This window comes from Carcharodon carcharias, chromosome 17, assembly GCF_017639515.1.
Source record: "Carcharodon carcharias isolate sCarCar2 chromosome 17, sCarCar2.pri, whole genome shotgun sequence".
NCBI lineage: Eukaryota > Metazoa > Chordata > Chondrichthyes > Lamniformes > Lamnidae > Carcharodon > Carcharodon carcharias.
The window spans coordinates 75,073,438-75,092,950 of NC_054483.1; the positions used below are offsets into that span (position 1 = coordinate 75,073,438).

General features: G+C 41.0%; 1 protein-coding gene across 5 annotated transcripts in view; it reads left to right on the forward strand.

The window, feature by feature from the left end:
- inpp5f (inositol polyphosphate-5-phosphatase F) overlaps positions 1 to 19,513 on the forward strand; it is a 222,273-nt gene that overhangs the window by 106,248 nt on the left and 96,512 nt on the right. For 4 of the 5 annotated variants that reach the window (XM_041209889.1, XM_041209890.1, XM_041209892.1 and 1 more), the window contains exon 3: positions 16,891 to 17,027. The exons of the other annotated variant lie outside the window; for it this stretch is intronic. In XM_041209889.1, coding sequence (XP_041065823.1) covers positions 16,891 to 17,027 — 137 coding nt within the window. The remainder of the gene's footprint in view (positions 1 to 16,890; positions 17,028 to 19,513) is intronic. 5 annotated transcript variants of the gene reach the window in all.

Consider the following 19,513-nt stretch of genomic DNA (forward strand, 5'->3'; position numbering starts at 1 on the left):
GAAATAATTGCAATGGATTACCTTCGACAAGTCTTCTTGTGCGTAAACCGATTGCTGCACTTAAATGAAATGCAAGAATCTGAAGCAAGAGAAGCTGTTTTGTCTGGGCAGAAAATCTACTGAAGTTCAGTTTTTCTTTTATTCCTGCTGTGGCTCAATGGATGGGTTTACTGGTCATGCCATTTTTCAAATTAATGTCAGTGCAGTGTGTGATTTCTCAGTGGCATTCCGTAATGGAAGAGAGGCTTACAAAGTGATGAAGCATAGCCAGGAGAAGATGAGGCATATTTGAGCCAGCTCCATGATAAATCATGTGTGCAGAGCAGCAGATTCCCATACAGCCTCGTGGGTCATTTAATTATTCCTAAATGCTTGTGAATCCTATTTCTTTATAATCACAGTAAACAAAGAACAATTTAATGTCCTGTGGCAGAATGCATTTTTTTCTGCCTGAGCATGCTTGGCTCTTTCCTTTAAGCTTTGAAGAAATATTTTCTCAGAAGCTGCTCGTGTCACGTTACGAGCTAGGTGTCAAACTCTGATCAGAGCTTTTTTTTTTAAAAAGTAACTGATGGCAGGTTAATAACATAGGACTTAGGAGCAGGAGTCAGCCATTTTGCCTTTTGAGCCTGCTCCGCCATTTAATATCATGGCTGGCCTGGACTCCACTTTCCTGTCAACTCCCCATAACCCTTGACTCCCATATTGATCAAAAATCTAACTCGTCCTTGAATAAGTTCAGTGACCCAGCCTCCACTGGGGAAGATAATTCCACAGACTAATGACCCTCAGAAGAAATTTTTTCCCCTCTGTTTTAAAAGGGAGACCTCTTATTTTTAAACTGCCCCCTAGTTCCAGTCTCCCCAACAAAAGGAAACCGCCTCCCCTCAGGATCTTGTTTCAATAATATATTGCAGCATAGGAGAGGTGAAAGGAATAGAGTTTTAATTGTGGAAAAATGTGTCTTGGGCCACTGGGAATACACTGTTCTTTGCAGAATAGTGCTATTGGAGATTTCATCCTATATCCGAATCACTGAAGCAGCTGGCGATGACCCTGGAATGGCAGCTTTGCAAATGCAGCCATCCTTGAGTGTCACGCTGAGGTGTCGATCTAGATTGTGCCCCCTCTCAGAGGTGGAAGATGAACCTATGCCTTTGTGAACAAAAGAAATAAGATGAAAAGTGAAGAGTTTTGAGAAATGACTCTGAAGTTTTATCACTGGATGGTGCTAATTGATTTATTTTCACAGGCTGTGTGTCAAATAACAAGCTGGCAGGTCTGTTGGTCTCTGTAGATACTATTTGCATTCGTAGTCTTCAGCGATTTGGTCTATTGTGCCGTGCTGAATCTTAGAGCTATCTAATTAGTCAGGGTTTTTTTGGCCACAGCTCTGCAAATTTTCCTTTTCCAAATATACATCCAACTCCCTTTCAAAAGTCACTATTGAATCTGCTTCCACCACCTTTCTTTATAAGAACAAAAAAACTGCGGATGCTGGAAATCCAAAACAAAAACAGAATTACCTGGAAAAACTCAGCAGGTCTGGCAGCATCGGCGGAGAAGAAAAGAGTTGACGTTTCGAGTCCTCATGACCCTTCGACAGAACTTGCGTTTGAGTCCAAGAAAGAGTTGAAATATAAGCTGGTTTAAAGGTGTGTGTGTGGGGGGCGGAGAGATAGAGAGACAAAGAGGTGGAGGGGGGGTGGGGGTGTGTGGTTGTAGGGACAAACAAGCAGTGATAGAAGCAGATCATCAAAAGATGTCAACGACAATAGTACAATAGAACACATAGGTGTTAAAATTAAAGTTGGTGATATTATCTAAACGAATGTGCTAATTAAGAATGGATGGTAGGGCACTCAAGGTATAGCTCTAGTGGGTTTTTTTTATTTTATATATAATGGAAATAGGTGGGAAAAGGAAAATCTTTATAATTTATTGGAAAAAAAAGGGGAGGGGGAAACAGAAAGGGGGTGGGGATGGGGGAGGGAGCTTACGACCTAAAGTTGTTGAATTCAATATTCAGTCCAGAAGGCTGTAAAGTCCCTAGTCGGAAGATGAGGTGTTGTTCCTCCAGTTTGCGTTGGGCTTCACTGGAACAATGCAGCAAGCCAAGGACAGACATGTATAAGTTGCTGTCTCTTCAGTGTATGAAAGCATATGGTTATGTAATCCTACCAATGATCCAGAAAGCTGGATGAAAATCCCAAAGACATGAGCTCAAATACCAACAGTTCCTTTAAATAAATCTGGAATAAAAAAAACTGGGAAAAAAAATAGCTAGCTGTTGGACTGCTTTCCTGTTGTATTTTGTTTTGCTAATTTGTATACAAGGGCAAATGGACATTGAGGTAAAAAAAAACTGTGGATGCTGGAAATCCAAAGCAAGAACAGAATTACCTGGAAAAACTCAGCAGGTCTGGCAGCATCGGCGGAGAAGAAAAGAGTTGACGTTTCGAGTCCTCATGACCCTTCAACAGAATTCTGTTGAAGGGTCATGAGGACTCGAAACGTCAACTCTTTTCTTCTCCGCCGACGCTGCCAGACCTGCTGAGTTTTTCCAGGTAATTCTGTTTTTGTTTTGGCAAATGGACATTGTTTGCACAACTGCAGAATCAGATCTTGGTCTTCAATGAGCTTGTTACACTATCCAACATAAGTATTCAGCCAAATCTTCGAACATGATTCTATTCATATGGTACGTTTCTTTAGTATTGACTTTACAATTCACTATATGAATTTGAGTACCATGCTTCACAGTTCCAGCCTGACAATAGTGGTTTACTCAAACATTTAGACCAAATTTACCTTTTGATCTCTGCATTCTTTGCTTTCTAATACTAAACCATAATAAATGAAAAGTCATACATTGCAGACTTCAGCAATATGGGCCAAGGAGACTCACTGATGTCCATCTCAATATTTCCCAATTATTCAGTTACCATGGATTCATAGTCTGCTCATGCTCTCCAATCACTTGCTATAAACAGTAATGTAATCAGCATGTCCCAGGCCCTTGAGGCTTGGCTAAATAATCATCTTTCAACTAGATAAAAACAAAAATAAAAACAAAAAACTGCGGATGCTGGAAATCCAAAACAAAAACAGAATTACCTGGAAAAACTCAGCAGGTCTGGCAGCATCGGTGGAGGAGAAAAGAGTTGACGTTTCGAGTCCTCATGACCCTTCAACAGAACTGATTGAATATTAGGAAAGGGGTGAAATATGACCTGGTTTGGGGGGGGGTGGGGGGGAGGAGAGAAGTTTGGGGGGGGTGTGGTTGTAGGGACAAGCAAGCAGTGATAGGAGCAGATAATCAAAAGATATCACAGATAAAAGAACAAAGAGGTGTTGAAGGTGGTGATATTATCTAAATGAATGTGCTAATTAAGAATGGATGGCAGGGCACTCAAGGAACAGCTCTAGTGGGGGTGGGGTGGAAAGAGTAGCAGGGCATACAAGATTTAAAAATGGAAATAGGTAGAAAAGAAAAATCTATATAAATTATTGGAAAAAACAAAAGGAAGGGGGAAGAAACGGAAAGGGGATGGGGATGGAGGAGGGAGTTCAAGATCTAAAGTTGTTGAATTCAATATTCAGTCTGGAAGGCTGTAAAGTGCCTAGTCGGAAGATGAGGTGCTGTTCCTCTAGTTTGCGTTGGGCTTCACTGGAACAATGCAGCAAGCCAAGGACAGACATGTGGGCCAGAGAGCAGGGTGGAGTGTTAAAATGGCAAGCGACAGGGAGGTTTGGGTCATTCTTGCGGACAGACTGCAGGTGTTCTGCAAAGTGGTCGCCCAGTTTACGTTTGGTCTCTCCAATGTAGAGGAGACCGCATTGGGAGCAACGAATGCAGTAGACTAAGTTGCGGGAAATGCAAGTAAAATGCTGCTTCACTTGAAAGGAGTGTTTGGGCCCTTAGATGGTGAGGAGAGAGGAAGTGAAGGGGCATCTTTCAACTAGGCTTGCTTCGCAAAGCATCCCTGTTAAACAGAATTGAAAGCTGTTTCAACTCATCATGTGCTGACTCCCAAACAATTAAGTACAAGGGCAATATGAACTCCATGACCACAGAACTACCGAGTATTCACAATAATCCATGTGGTTCACTAATGTCCTTCAGGGAAAGAAATTCTGTCCATGCCATTCCTGGCCTACGTGATTCCAGATCCATAGCAATGTGGTTGACTCAATCTTTGAAATAGCCTAGCAAGCCAGTTAATTGTATTCTCAAGGGCAATTGGTGATGAGCAATAAATCCTGGCCTTGCCAGTGACTCCCACATCCTATGAATGAATTTATAATTAAAAAAAAAATCATTCCTCCAACATGGTACTACAAATTCTCTTCATCTCCCTTGGTTCTTTCACCAATTATCTTAAAAATCTATGTTCTCTAGTTACTAACTTTCCTGCCAGTGGCAACAACTTCTCCCAATCCACTTTATTAAAATCCCCCGGTCTCCCCATAGCCTTCGCTGCACTTTGAATTTGTATTGGAGAGCACTTGATGCAGAAAATCTTTATTCTCAATACAGCTCGGATGCAACTGATTACTACTTCCGCCTCTTGTTAAATTTGGGGAATACTTTGGGGGAAAACTTGCGAATAAGCCTGAAAATTTTGTAATGACTTAAAGGTTCAATTAAACTTGTGGACATAGTTTGCTTTGAGTAGGCAGTGTGCTGTGTAACTGACTTTCATACTGTATGCTACAATACTTTTTACTTAGAAAAAGTCCAAGAAATGACTTCTTATCTCCGGTGCTGGTTTAATTCAATGTTTTTAGCTTTTTAACTGAAAATTTCATGCTCTAGTAACACAACCAGAGGATGAGCAGACACATAATACCATTTAAGTTTTACAATTGGGGGATCACAGATTACTCAAAATAGATGGTCATGAACTTGTGATTTTAAGCTGGTTTGTTAAGAAACAACAGCTTATGATGCAGAAGTTAAATGGTTAAGAAAAGCATATGGACCAGAACAGGTGAGAGCAGTTTACTGATTCCAGAGGACAGATGGATGGTGCAGTGAGTCTCTATAGCTTGTGGCGGCAGCCCTCTGCTCAGTTGTCCAAAGAGTTAGGTAGCTCTTTATCTGGCTTGTCTTCATCTGAAGAAGGCAGCTGCCTGATGAGGGCTGTCCCCTGCCTCTGAGCACCCATTAATATAGTTTATTTCTAGGGGCTGGTTGTTTACCCTGTGTCAATCCCTTGTTCGAATAGCTCTGGCCAGTGACTGCAGGACTGGTACCCAAGGTGTCCGGGAGGGTCACCACCTCTCCCCAATCCCTTGTCCATCACTTTAACTGAGATCATCTTTTAGCTCATCTCATGCTGGGTACCATTTGTTAACTCCTGTTAAACCCTTGTAGAAATAAGAGGTTACAAGATGCCATACTGTTGACTTGGGAATGTCAACATGGAATCCTGAACCAGGAGACCGCGATATTTCTAGGGACTGTTTGTTTTTCCAGAGAGAAGAGAAACGCACTTTCTGCTCTCATGCTATGCCTACTAACTCCATAAGAACTCTGTAATCTGAAAAGTACCATTTCTTGCACCATTCAAGTGACAGATTAATAAAAAAAAATAGCGCACATGCTTAAACTGAAACTGGGACATGATAAATGAAGACTTTATTCTCGGATAGACAAGTTTATTTTGGATGATTTCAAATTTTGTTCAACGCTATATAAATGCAAGCTGTTTCATCTTTCTTAATATGGCCTTTTAATAATTTAGGAAGCACAATGCAGCCCATTTATTTTACCACAATATAACGTAATTTTTTTCACCTAATAACTCAACACCTACTGCTTGATCAAAAGGCAAACTCTGCATGAATTTACTACCTAATTGTGGAAAATGCAACTGATTTTTCCCTAGTAACATGCTATAGGACTTGGCAGCAGGAGTAGGCCATTCAGCTCTCTGAGCCTGCTCTGCCATTCCATAAGATCATGGCTGATCTGGTTGTGGTTTCAATCCCACTTTGCTGTCTGCCCCCCACACCGTAACCTTCGACTCCCTTTATCAAAAATATGCTTCACTCAGCCTTGAATAAATTCAGTGGCTCCCCTGTTTCCTGGGGAAGATTATACCAGACTAACAACTCTCAAAAAAAAAAATTCTCCTCATCTCCATCTTAAACTGTAGAACTCTGATTCTTAAACTGCATCTGCTAGTTCTAGTTGTTTTGTTTTTGATCGAAAACCAGGAGCATCTTTGTAGAGATGTAGGCATGTCAGCTGCAAAAGATGCGATTTTTGGGTACCATCCATGTTCAATAGTGGCTCATCAGTCGCAGTGTGCTCTGGATTCATAAGATTTTGTAGTAAGGCACTTTGCATAGTAGATAGTGAAGCTGTTGTCAGGAGCAATTTAATCAGTGATGAACATTTTCTGTCCTCGGGGCTTATAAAAAGTGGAAGATGTGATGATTCTCCAGTTCTGCCTTTATAACATTGAATTAACTAAACTCTTTGCTGATTATTTGCACTGTGCAGCAGTTCATAATTCAGTTGCATCCTGTCAGCTTTGTGTGATTGGAGAATCTGGGATGATGGTATGCCCATTTTTCTTTCAACTTTTTAAGGTTGAGCACCTAAACAGTGCAATCGGCTGCAGTGGGTGCTGAAGCAGAGTAGTCGTTGTTGTTATATATGGAATGATAGCTACATTTGACCAGTTTGGAATCCACCCTTCGTTCTGATTTGCTCTCTTTGGCTAACACTGTGTGTCTTGGATCTGTGCTCTTGGTTTGTGTGCACTGTTTGATGCTACCACCTTGCATCTCGATCCTAGCCCCCCATTTGCCCATTAACATTTGATCTTCACAGCAGAAGCCAAAATCCAACTTTAAATGTTTCTTAGCCCTCATGGGTACCTGATTTCTAATGGCAACAGGAAAACTGAAACCAACACTTTATATCAGCATGGGGCATCCAGTCTGCATTCCTGCTGTGCCATCATGGGACAGATTTTTTTTGTGCCTGGATGCAGCTAAAATTGTAAACTAGGAAGTTTATTTCCCATCAAACTGGCTTTCCTATTCTTCAATATCTCTTATATAGTTGTGGCAACTAAATCTGATGTATTTTGGCCACATTTGGGTTTCCATTCAGTTTTATTTAAATCTTTAGATTGACCAGTGTGCTATTGGCCACCTGATGCAGTAGTGCTGTCTGTGAGCTCAGCTTCTTTGTAGCTTTATTATAGAATTACATAGAACGTACAACACAAAAAGGCCATTTGGCTCAACTGGATCATGATGGTGTTTATGCTGTACTCACCACCTTCCATCCTCCTTCATCTAATGATCAGAATAACCATTTATTCCCCACTCCCTCAGTTGTTTATCTAGCCTCCCCTTAAATGCATCTGTGCCATTCAACTCAACTACTCTGGTAGTAAATTCCACATTCTCATCACATTCTGGGTAAAGCTTATTCTGAATTCCCTGTTTATTTCTTGGTGAGCATCTTACATTGATTTGGGGAAGAACATTACTGGAGACAAGTGGAAGCATCTGTCCCTGTCTATTTCATCTATGGATAGAAGATTGGCTAGCTAGCAGGAAACAGAAGGCATAAATGAGTCTCTTTTGGGTTGGCAGGATGTAACAAATGGTGTGCTGCAGGGATCAGTGCTGGGGCCTCAACTTTTTACAATTGATATAAATGACTTGGATGAAGGTATAGTTGCTAAATTTTGCTGATGACACAAAGATAAGTAGGAAGACAAGTTGTGAAGAGGATGCAAGGAGGCTACAAAGATAAAAAGGTTAAACGTGTGGGCAAAGACCAGGAGTAAAATCTGGGAAAATGTTTGGCCGTTTTGGCAGGAAGAATGAGAGGCATATTATCTAAATGGTGAGAGATTGCAGAGCTCTGAGATTCAGAGGGATCTGGGTGTTCTAGTGCATGAATTGTAAAACATTAGTATGCAGGTACAGCAAGTAATTAGGAGAGTTAATAGAATCTCATTGTTTATTTCAAGAGGAATTTCATACAAAAGTAGGAAGATTATGCTTAAATTTGACAGTATATTGGTGAGACCACATCTGGAATACTGTGTACAGTATTGGCCTCCTTATTTAAGGAAGGATCTATAAATGTTGGAAGCAGTTCAGAGAAGTTTTATTAGACTAATACCTGGACTGGGAGAGTTGTCTCATGAGGTATGGTTGGACCGACTTGGCTTGTGTCCACTGAAGTTTAGAAGAGTAAGAGGTGACTTGATTGAGACATGTAAAGTCCTGAGAGATAATGACAAGGTGGATTTGGATCATGTGGGAGAACCTAGAACTAGGGATCATTGTTTAAAAAAGAAGGGGTTGCCCATTTAAGACAGATGAGGAGAAATTTTTTGAGGGTCATAATATGACTTATATTTTGACTTATTATTTTTCTTAACATAAATAAATACTTTAGTTATCTAAAATTATTTGCCAATCATATGCCTATTCTGCAAGTAAATTGATGCCTTGTAATCTGTTGGACTCCGTCTTCAGTATTGACTGCCCCCACCAATTCAGTTGTGTCCTGAAATTTTGATTATTTGAGTCTAAATTGACATTTAAATGCGCTTTAATGCTAATTTGTTCTGCAAATGCACTGTTGGCACTAGAAACTGGAGTTACATATAGTGAGTGCATTTAATCCAAGAAGTATTTAAGTTTTGAAGTCCCATTGTGTTAATGTCTAAAAGACAAGCAACAGCAGATACTCCTGTTTGTATTGGAGACAACCTATGACGGTGTCACTCAGTCACTGAGTCAGAAATGTGTCGAAGTTAGTGAGGTGGAATTTTAAGTCCATAGAATGGACTGCAGGCCAGTGGTGTTAAAGTCTTGAGTGGGAAACTCATCCTAAACGTATCATCTGCTTCCAGTTTAGCTGGGGCAGTCTGGGGCTCTGGTTAGCAACCTGATTTTGAGAGTCAGGTCAGTATATGTAACTGATCTCAAGGGAGACCAGTAACTTAAAAATGGAATTCAAACTCCCAGTTATTGATAGAATTATGCCACAAGGTTTCACGTTTTAAACAAAAATTTTTACTGTACAAGAACTAAATAAAGCAAATGCTGCTAACTCAACACTCTTTGGTAAACACTTGCATTTTAAACCCAAAAATCTCAACAGATGACTTTGTTCTTTTATTTTCACTTTATTTCCACTTGAGTTCCCCTATAGTTCACAGGATCTTCAGGGTTCCTTTACTTCTGGGACCAAACCAAAGTGTGCCCTCAGGAATTCACTTTGATTCTTCTGTGTTCCTGCTATTGAGATTTCTTGGGGGCCCTTCTAGCAGCCAGCTAGGTGGCCCTCCAACTCTCCTTGAGCATCTCCAAAATTGTACACACTGAGCTGCTTTCTGCTCTCTGACTCCAAAATCAGATGATAACCTTTGTTCTGATAGCCATTTGATTCTGGCCTACAAGTCCTGGCAAATTTTTTTCTGCTCATCTCGCAAGTTCCTTCTGGGCTCCAGCTGACTGCTTCAGTGAAAAAACACAATCCAAGACCAACAAAAACTTCTCCCTGCAATCTACCCCCACAGCAACTTGGAAACTGGACATCCCAGATAGAGAGGTTCAAACTCATTATTATCTCCCATTCCCAAACATTCCCTTTGTCCTAGGAATGAATCATTTAAACCCCTTATGAAGACAATTGCAGACATCTTGTCTCCACCAAAACTTAAAAAGGGCCACCCATTTTTAATGTTTTCCCCACTTCCATCTCTGACCTTATTAAGTAAACACAGACCACCCTTTGGCAATTATTTCAGGCCTGTTTATCACCTTCTCACCAGGGGTTTTCATTCTTCTCACATTTAACAATTGAATCCCCAAACTAAAAGTTATACTCAAAACATATGAATCTTGAGATTGACATTTTTGCAGCATAATGCATAGATTTTGGTGTGTACTTCAGATTCAAGCCAGAGTATGGCTTTCTAGTGGGCAGTAATGCTTTTAGCCAACAAAAGCAGAAAATGCTGGAAAAACTCAGGTCTAACAGCATCTGTGGAGAGAAAGAGTTGTTAGACCTGAGCTTTTCCAGCATTTTCTGTTGTTTCAGATTTCCAGCATCCGCAATATTTTACTTTTATCATGTTTTTAGCTAGTCTGTCCAGTACCAAAAGGCTTTGTGTGGTATTTTGTGCCATTGTATACTTAGCAGTGAAATAAAGGCAGGGGCCTGTGCTCTTTCCCCTGTCTGCAGCAGCTTCAGTGTGACTGGGGCACATATTCATATTCTCTTCTCTCTCCCCCGGTCTCAAACTGCGATAGGTCTCTGTACATGATGACGTGTCCAGCATTATAGGCTTCTGGCAGTGGCCATCCTAAGCAACCACTATCTGATGTCGTTCTGCACCCCCCATCCACTCCACCCCCAACCCCACCATTCCGCTTTGTGACTGTGTCTGCTCTCCAGTTCCCACTGTGGCCTTGACCATGAGGCTTTCCTGCCTGGCTGCCTGTGGTGCGGAAGTGTATTTCTTCAACAAATGAGATTTTGCTGCTAAAGTGGATGTAACCTCTGCGTTTGCCCATTATTTTCAAGTTGCCAGGCTCCTGAAAGGCACCTCCTTGCTCTTACCCACGGTAAATGAATATATGGGTCACTGTCACGCCAATTCATGGAAATTAAAGATCTTGATCTTTTGAGCAAAGAACACTTGGCAGCAGCAGCACAAAGAATTTGAATTAACTGTCATATGGAAGAGAGTTGGATGAGACCCTAAAGCTTGAAGTTGTTGTTGAGTTATATCCTGCAATACTTGTGGCTTCTGTGACTTCTGAGTTGATCCTTTTGCTCTCCAGTGGCTGCTGTCTGTGCATGTTTCCCTTTGCTCCCTCTCTGCAAATCTCAATTCATCAATTCCAGCAACTAGTTCGTAATAGTAACCAACAGAATCAAACTCTTTAGGCCAAGAACGTAAATTTTTACTTAATTTCCAAATGAGCACAAATGTGAACTATAAAATCCACTCATTTGCATAATTGCAACCATAAAACCTTCCATGAACCAGCACAGCCCTTGATATATTTAAGACAAATGCAGTTTCATTACAGCTTAAAAAAAAATGGCTTTATCACAAAATACATCAGCATTTCTAATAGTGTCTTATCCTGTGCCAGAGAGTAACATGATTTTAAAGAACTGAAAGTAACTTTTTTTTGGAAAAGTTCCACTGCGGTAGTCCGTTTCCTGGTAAATAAAATATTTTTAATGTTAAACTTTTTAAAAAATTCCCAAAAATGCTTTTGTGCCAAAAAAGCCTTAATTTTAAGTGTCTTTGAAGGCCTGCAAACTGCTACAGTGAATGAACATATTACTATATACGCATCATGGTGATTGATTTGACCTGGGGTCAGTTTAAGGCCAGGGCTGGCTTCTGCTGCATATGTTTTAAAAACCAGTGCAAAAGATTGTGGAAAGCTGGTATTTGTGGTGGATGTAATTTGTCCTTGAAGTTCCGCAATCTCTTGCACTGGTTTGACTGGTTGTGGGCAAATTGTACTGAAAACACCAGAGTAACATAACAGTGCTTAAACCTACGTCGCTCTTGAGCACGTACAGCCATGCTAAGAAATTGTAATGTATCCATGCAAACATAGTGCATTCAAAGAATACAATGGCTTCATAAAATATACATGTGAATGGAAACTTTTGATCATATTTGCATCTGTGAAACAAACATCCAGAAGCAGTAATCAGTCCAAGAAAAATACTGCATGACTGCCTTTAGAGTTGTGCCGTGCAATCTCCCAAGGATACTCTGATTTGGTTATTGTCTGGGTACTGACGTGCACTGGGCCTTGACCCCGCCTGCTGGATTGAAAGCTAACCTCTTCAGTGAATGGCAGGCCAGCTAATTTAAATACCCTGACACTGCTCTCAATGCTCAGGTGAGGGGGATTGTCAAGTGTCCACACTATTTGTCCATTTGCAGGTTGGCCCCTTGTGGTAAGACAATGGCTTCTTCAACTGATGTCTGATGGGTTGATGGTTTGAGGTTCAGGTCTTTAAAATGAGCAGCGGCCCTTAGCAGGAGAAGGAAACCTTGTCATGCAGACAATTCCTTTTATAAAAGGCTGGTTAGACATTACTGGTGGATTATAAGCCTTGCCTCAATTGACAGACTAAAACAACAGTTTAATTCCCCAAAACTTCCCACCCTCCCTCCCCCATGACCTGTCCTCATTTTCACTTCTTTTCAACAACTCACTTATTTGGATGAGCGAAGACCTGAAACACCACCAACATCCAATCCATCAGTGTCAGAGTATTTAAATTAACTGACCTAACATTCTAAGAGGTGAGCTATCTATTTATTATGATTCTGCATAGCAACTCCTTTTTTAGATTTTGCGTCCTTGATGCTGGCAGCCTTGGTAGGATTTCTTTGTATATAGATTTACTTTTTTTCTAATAATTTTAATTAAGAGGGATACAGATCTGCAGTGAAGGGAACAGGAGATGAGTATGAGGAAGAAGTAACTGTGATTTTAAAAAATTGAGGATATTGGGAGGAGATGAAGCCTGAAGGGAATATCAAATTCACGCTTGAGATGCTAGGATAGAGCAGACGACTATCTGAGTGTATTGAAGGCTGTGGGTATAATAAATATAACCACCTTTTAAATTTTGAATAGTGTGTAGAGTACACAGTCTTTAGATTAAACAGTGTTTTATGCTTATCTGCAATTATGTGTGCCCATATTTAGTGCTCATTTGTACCTGATGCCCAATTTTCTATACCATGTCAATGTACATTCCCAGTGTCACTGCTCATTCCTAAATATCCCATTGTTTCAGGGCATTACTCCCCTTAGACTTTAGTGGAAAATAAAATGGCAGAGTGTAAAACAGGTTCTCCGTTCACCATTTTCTTGGACTCGAACTCAAGTTCTGTCGAAGGGTCATGAGGACTCGAAACGTCAACTCTTTTCTTCTCCGCCGATGCTGCCAGACCTGCTGAGTTTTTCCAGGTAATTCTGTTTTTGTTTTGGATTTCCAGCATCCGCAGTTTTTTTGTTTTTATCTCCGTTCACCATTGTCTGCTACTGTGGCAGCTGAAGACTAATTTAAACCCAATTTGTTTGTGCAACAAAATAAGGCTACTGCTGTGATATAGCTGCGCCTCTTTGATTTGTCCTGAGCAATGGGAGCTGTGCTGCTAATGGTTTCAGTGGGCACATTTGCTGAAAGCTGGTTTCCCTGTTACACTTGCAGATTCTTGAGCTGTGTTTTTGTCAGCTATTAATATCTGACCTGGTTATTAAACATGCTGCAGAACTTCTACCTGATGTTTGCAGTGAATCTCAACTGGTGTTACCAGTGGGCTCATTAATGTGATTGTACCTCTCCATTAGAAATGCAATGGAGAGGGAATAACCCAGAAACCCAATTATTGGCTAACTTGCTATGCTGATATGTACGTATTACCCCCTCAAAAAGGCAAATTGCTTCCAAATTAATTGTCATGTTCCCATTGCTTGGGGCAAATTGCTGTAGCTGTTGCTTTCATTGAGTTTGACCATCAAAGATGACGTGAAGGAACATTAAATGATTTGTGTTCTATTTTGAGCATGGGACACTGGGTGCATAAGGTTTCTGAATTCACTCTCGCTTTTCATGGTGGATGCTGAAATGTTAATTGTATTACTTTCCACGGTTGACTTTGTGCATGTAGGGCTGGTGGATGTCACTGTTTGGGAAACATTTCTTGTTTCAATACCTGGTAACAGCATAAGCATTCCCAGGTCAGATTTAGCATTGGTTAGTTCCCAACTGAAGTTCTAACCCACCCAAAAAACTGATTCTTTTTCAAACACCAATTGTAGGATTGTGCAGCACAGAAGGAGGCCATTTGGCACATGTCTGGGCAGCTCCTTGAAAGAGCTGTCCAAATAGTCCCAGGTCTCTTCAAGTACGCACCTGCACCCCTTTTGCAAGTTCATGTTGAATCTGTTTCCACCACCCTTTTACACAGCTCATTTCAGAGCATCACAATCCCCTAGGTCAAAACAATTCCCCTTCTGCCAATTATCTTAAATCTCTCCTCTCTGGTTACTGACCCTCCTGCCAGTGGAAAGTTTCTCATTTGCTCTGCCAAACAGTATTATTCTGAGCCTTGAGACAATCTTCCGTTAGCCTTCTCTAATCTAAGTGGGGGGTGGAAAGGGTTTCAATTTCTCTAGTGTCTCCACATAACATAATGATGTTCCTCATTCCTAATCCGATTCTGGTAAATCTCCTCTGCTCCCGCTGTGAGGCCTTAACTGTTTTCCTAATGTCTCGTGTCCAGAATTGGTGACAAGACTCCAGCTGAGGCCTCACCAACAATTAATAAAGATTTAAGATAACTACTTTAGTAGCCATCCTTGTGATCTGAGAGCAGGGATGCTCCAGTTAAGGTAATTGCTGTATTCTGAGCAATTTTAACAATCTCTTTCACATTATCCTATTGCATTTAACCCTGATCCTTTCGGTCTGTGATGTCCTTCCATGTCAAAGCTGGAGACCTGATGAAGTTTTAGATTTCTGTGCACTGACTATTTGGTGATTTAATTAAACAATCCATGTGCCAATTTTGTTGAGTTCTGATGAAAGCTGAAGTGTGTACGTGTGTGAGAGATGTGTTTTGACTGAGTTATCAGAGATCATAAATACTTATGAAGAGGGAAGAAAGAGAAAAAAATTCTGGGATTGCGCCAGAATTTAACAAATAGGCAGGAGCAAACTGTTTTGCATTTTGGAGCCAAAAAACTGTCCCCTAACTTATTGCACTAACATCCATTTTTTATCCCTTCAATATCTTTAAATAAGCCATGGTAACTGCAGCCCATTGTGAGACAACGCAAACAAGGTAAATGTGACATTATAATTGGCAAATCTCTGTTTAGTCAAAGCTTGTGACATTTGCTTGTATGAGCTGTAAACGAGCTAGAACTATAATTCATTTAAGCAGAGATTTGGATAATTGGCTAATTCTGTTAGAATACAATTGGAATAACTGGAAAGGTCTTAACATTTGGAAGTCTCGTTGTGATTAGATTGGCTTAATTGTTATGTACAATTCCATTTTGTGGCTGCCCCCTATATGCATGGAAGTGAACCTTCCAGAAGTTTATTCAACATTGATGCATGGAAGTGCATAAAATTAAGAGAAGGCAAACTGTAATTTTTAAGTTAGTACGATTTGCAAACGCTAGCAGCTGCAACTTTGCTCTGAATATATCTTCTTAGCTTGCTGGTTTGCTCAAAGTGCTGGATTCCTTTTAATCCTGCAACTAATGTTCTTTTTCCTTCATGGCAATGACAGACATTTTTTTCATTGTTGTCACCTTTTACATTAGCATCATAGTTTAAAAAGTCTTACACGTTCCAAGGTAGGGCAAGAGTTTATTGAGACAGTGTGCCATTAACTTAAAACAACCTTTCCCAAAAGTTCAGTCATGATACTTTAACTACTTAGAAATCTTCTGCATCACTTAACAAGATCAAATCCTGATATGATAGTTTATCAACTGTAGTCTCCGATTACAGCAATTTGACTGGCATTGTGTAGTTTTACTGCCCCAGCCAAATAAAAACCTGAAAGAATTTGCTTTTGGTGTGCTGGGCAGCATAAAAATAACTTTTTAAAAAAAAATACTTCTCTAGGCTGGCGAGTCTAGAACCAAGGGACACAGTCTCAGAATAAGGGTAGGCCATTTAAGATGGGGATGAGGAGGGTGGTGAATCTTTGGAATTTTCTATCCCAAAAGGCTGTGGAAGCTCAATCATTGAGCATATTCAAGACAGATTGGTAGATTTCTGGACACAAATGACATCAAGGATTATGGGGGTAGAGCTGGAAAATAGCGTTGAGATAGAGGACTAGCCATGATCTAATTGAATGACGGAGCAGGCTCAATGGGCCTATTCCTGCTCATATGTTCCTATTTAATTTCTGTAGGTATTCGTAGGAGCTGTTTGTTTTATTTGATGGGATGAAAACAAACCCTGAAGCAATTTTATCTCCTTTTGAAACTTGGGAGAACTTGTTTGATCATATTTTGAGTGCGCTTCAAGGAGGTAACCTGGCACTTGGGCTAAAACGGTTAAATTGAGGTTAGGTTGCATAGGCTAAGCACGAGTGTATACCCTTACGGAGTAATTTAATTAGAGGTGTTTGTTTGGGGTGGATAGAGAAACTATTTGATGTGGTGGGGTGAGTCTACAACAAGGGAGCATAACATTTAAAATGAGATCTAGGCTATTCAGGAGTGATGTCAAGAAGCACTTGTTCACACAGAGTAGTGGAAATCTGTAACTTTCCCCAAAGCTGCTGAGTCTGGGGGATCAATTGAAAACGTCAAAACTGATATTGATAGATTTTTGTTTTGTAAGGGCATTGACGGTTACAGAACTAGTGGGTATAAAGAATTGAAACAGTTCAGGTGTGGTCTAATTAAATGGTGGAACTGGCTGGATGGGGCTGAACTGCTTACTCCTGTTCCTAACCCTTGAAGTTTTTGCCACTTCCCATAACCTTCCATGAATCACTTTCCCCACGTAGATGTGCGATCAGGTGCTGGTTTGGAAGCAGATTAATGAAGAAAATTCCACCTCAGTTTCTGTTCCATGGTTTGAAGAGAAAAAGTTGAAGGTTTCATGTACTGGGTTGGCTATCCTTTTACGTTTTATTATAAAATACCATGTTATCAATTGCCTGTTGCCTCACCTGGTCCAACAAGATTTGGGGCAGCCTGCTTTTAAGTATTTTCCACAGTTATCATTGGAATAGTCACTTTGTTCATACTTCTGCCCATTAGGGTAATAGGTGTAAATTTATTATTGACTGACCTTGGCTTCCTTTTCAGATTTTGCATGGCAGCTCCTTCTAATCCGCCAGAAAGCAGTGGTTGGAAAGCTTCCAGGGGAACATGATGTGTATAAGATAACCAAGATAGCAGTGATCCCACTCTCTGAAGCGGAGCCTCAGGATCTGGAACTGGAGGTAAAAAAAAATTCCAGAGCTTTTCACCAACAGGACTTGAGAGAACTTTTTTCCACACATTTCTTCTCTGATATAAACAGTAAAATATTTTAGTTTTTACATCTTAAACACATCTGCACCTACCTTTTCTTTAAACAAAGCATAGTTCTGGTCAGACTTTACATTTTAAAAACTGTACCCAAAATCCGATGAATGTGACCGGTAATACTTGTAAGTAAAAACCATACAACATTTTTGTGAACAGTTTTTAACTGTAAGATTTGGAGGGGGACGATGTTTTGCAGTGTATCGAAAGCTCCGTGTTCACTAGTCGAAGAACCCTTGTTTCGAACCTGGGTAGGCAGTAATGAGTTGTTATCATTTAATTAAAACATAGAAGTTAAAATGAATCTCATCAGAATTGTTACTTGTGTTGAATGATTCGGGGATTCTGGCAAAGCATTCAAAGTGAAGTGTGTTTGGCCAGGATGTGGAATGGCAGAAGAGAAACTAATACTCATGATCAAAGCAAATGATGTACTCAGTAATCATCCTTGTGCCCAGTTCCCATATATATTTTGTAAAAGTGTAATGAGACATTAACCAGAAGATGGCAAAGTAATGATAATGGTTCTATTTCTGATCTTGAGACAACTGGACACTGAAGGCTTTGATGCCAAGGTGGGAGTCATATGTTGCATACTGAAGAGCTTTTTTTTTTCTGGTAGCTTTGAAACTGTGTAGTATTATGGTTGAGAAAGGGATGAGTTCCGACAGCATTTACCTGGTTCAGCAATTTAGCTTTTAAAAAAATTCTTTCATGGGATGTGGGCCTCGCTAGCCAGCACTTATTGCCTATCCCTAATTGCCCTTGAAGGTGGTGTGAGCTGCCGCCTTGAACCGCTGCAGTCTATGTGGTGTAGGCACATCCACAGTGCTATTAGGGAGGGAGTTCGAGGATTTTGATTTAGTGATAGTGAAGGAACGCTGACATATTTGCAAGTCAGGATGTTGAGTGACTTGGTAACTTTCAGATGGTGGTGTACCCATGTGTCTGCTGCCCTTGTCCTTCTAGATGGTAGTGGTCATGGGCTTGAAAGGTGTTGCATAAGGAGCCTTGGTGAGTTTCTACAGTGCATCCTGTAGGTGGTATATGCTAGTGTCAGTGTGCATTGGTGGTGGAGAGAGTGAATGTTTGTGGATGGGATGCCAATCAAGGGGGCTGCTTTGTCCTGGATGGTGTCAAGCTTCTTGAGTGTTGTTGGAGCTGCACTCACCCAGGCAAATGGGGAGTAATATCATGTTCATTGGTAACTCCCAGGATGTTGATAGTGGGGGATTCAGCGATGGTAATGGCATTGAATGTCAAGGGGTGATGGTTAGAATCTCTTGTTGGAGGTGGTCATTGCCTGGCACTTGTGTGGCTTGAATTTTACTTGCTACTTGTCAGCCCAAGCCTAGACCTTGCCCAGGTCTTGCTGTATTTGGACATGGACTGCTTCAGTATCTGAGGAGCTGCGAATGGTGCTGAACACTGCAAGCATCAACGAACTGTTCTGACCTGATGGAAGGAAGGTCAGTGATAAAGCAGCTGAAGATGGTTGGGTCAAGGACACTACCCTGAGGAACTCCTGCGGTGATGTCCTGCAACTGAAATGATTGACTCCCAACAACCACAACCATCTTCCTTTGTGTTAGGCATGACTCGACCAGCAGAGAGTTTTTTTCCCTAATTCCCATTGAATCCAGTTTTGCTAGGGCTCCTTGATGCCATGCTCAGACAAATGCTGCCTTGATGTCAAGGGCAGTCACACTCACCTCACTTCGGATGTTCAGCTCTTTTTTGTCCATGTTTGAACCAAGGCTTTAAGGAGGTCAAGGGCTGTGTGGCCCTGGCAGAACCCAAACTGAGTGTCAGTGAGTAGGTTGTTGCTGAGCAAGTGCCGCTTGATAGCACTGTTGATGACCCCTTCCATTACTTTACTGATGATCGAGAGTAGACTGATGGGGCATTAATTGGCTGGATTGGATTTGTCCTTTTTGTGTACAGAAATACCTGGGCAATTTTCTACATTGCCATGTAGATGCCAGTGTTGTAGGTATACTGGAACAGCTTGGCTAGGGGCTTGGAGCACAAGTCTATAGTACTATTGCTGGAATATTGTCAGGATCCATAGCCTTTGCAATATCCAGTGCCTTTAGCCGTTTCTTGATATCACATGGAGTGAATCGAATTGGCTGAAGACTGGCATCTGTGATGCTGGGGGCTTCCAGAGGAGGCCAAGATGGATCATCCACTCAGCACTTCTGGCTGAAGATTGTTGCGAATGCTTCAGCCTTATCTTTTGCACTGATATGCTGGGCTCCCCCATCATTGAGAATGGGGATATTTGTGGAGCTTCCTCCTCCAGTTTGTTTAATTGTCCACCATCATTTACGGCTGGATGTGGCAGGACTGCGGAGTTCAGATCTGATCTGTTTGATGTGGAATCGCTTAGCTCTGTCTA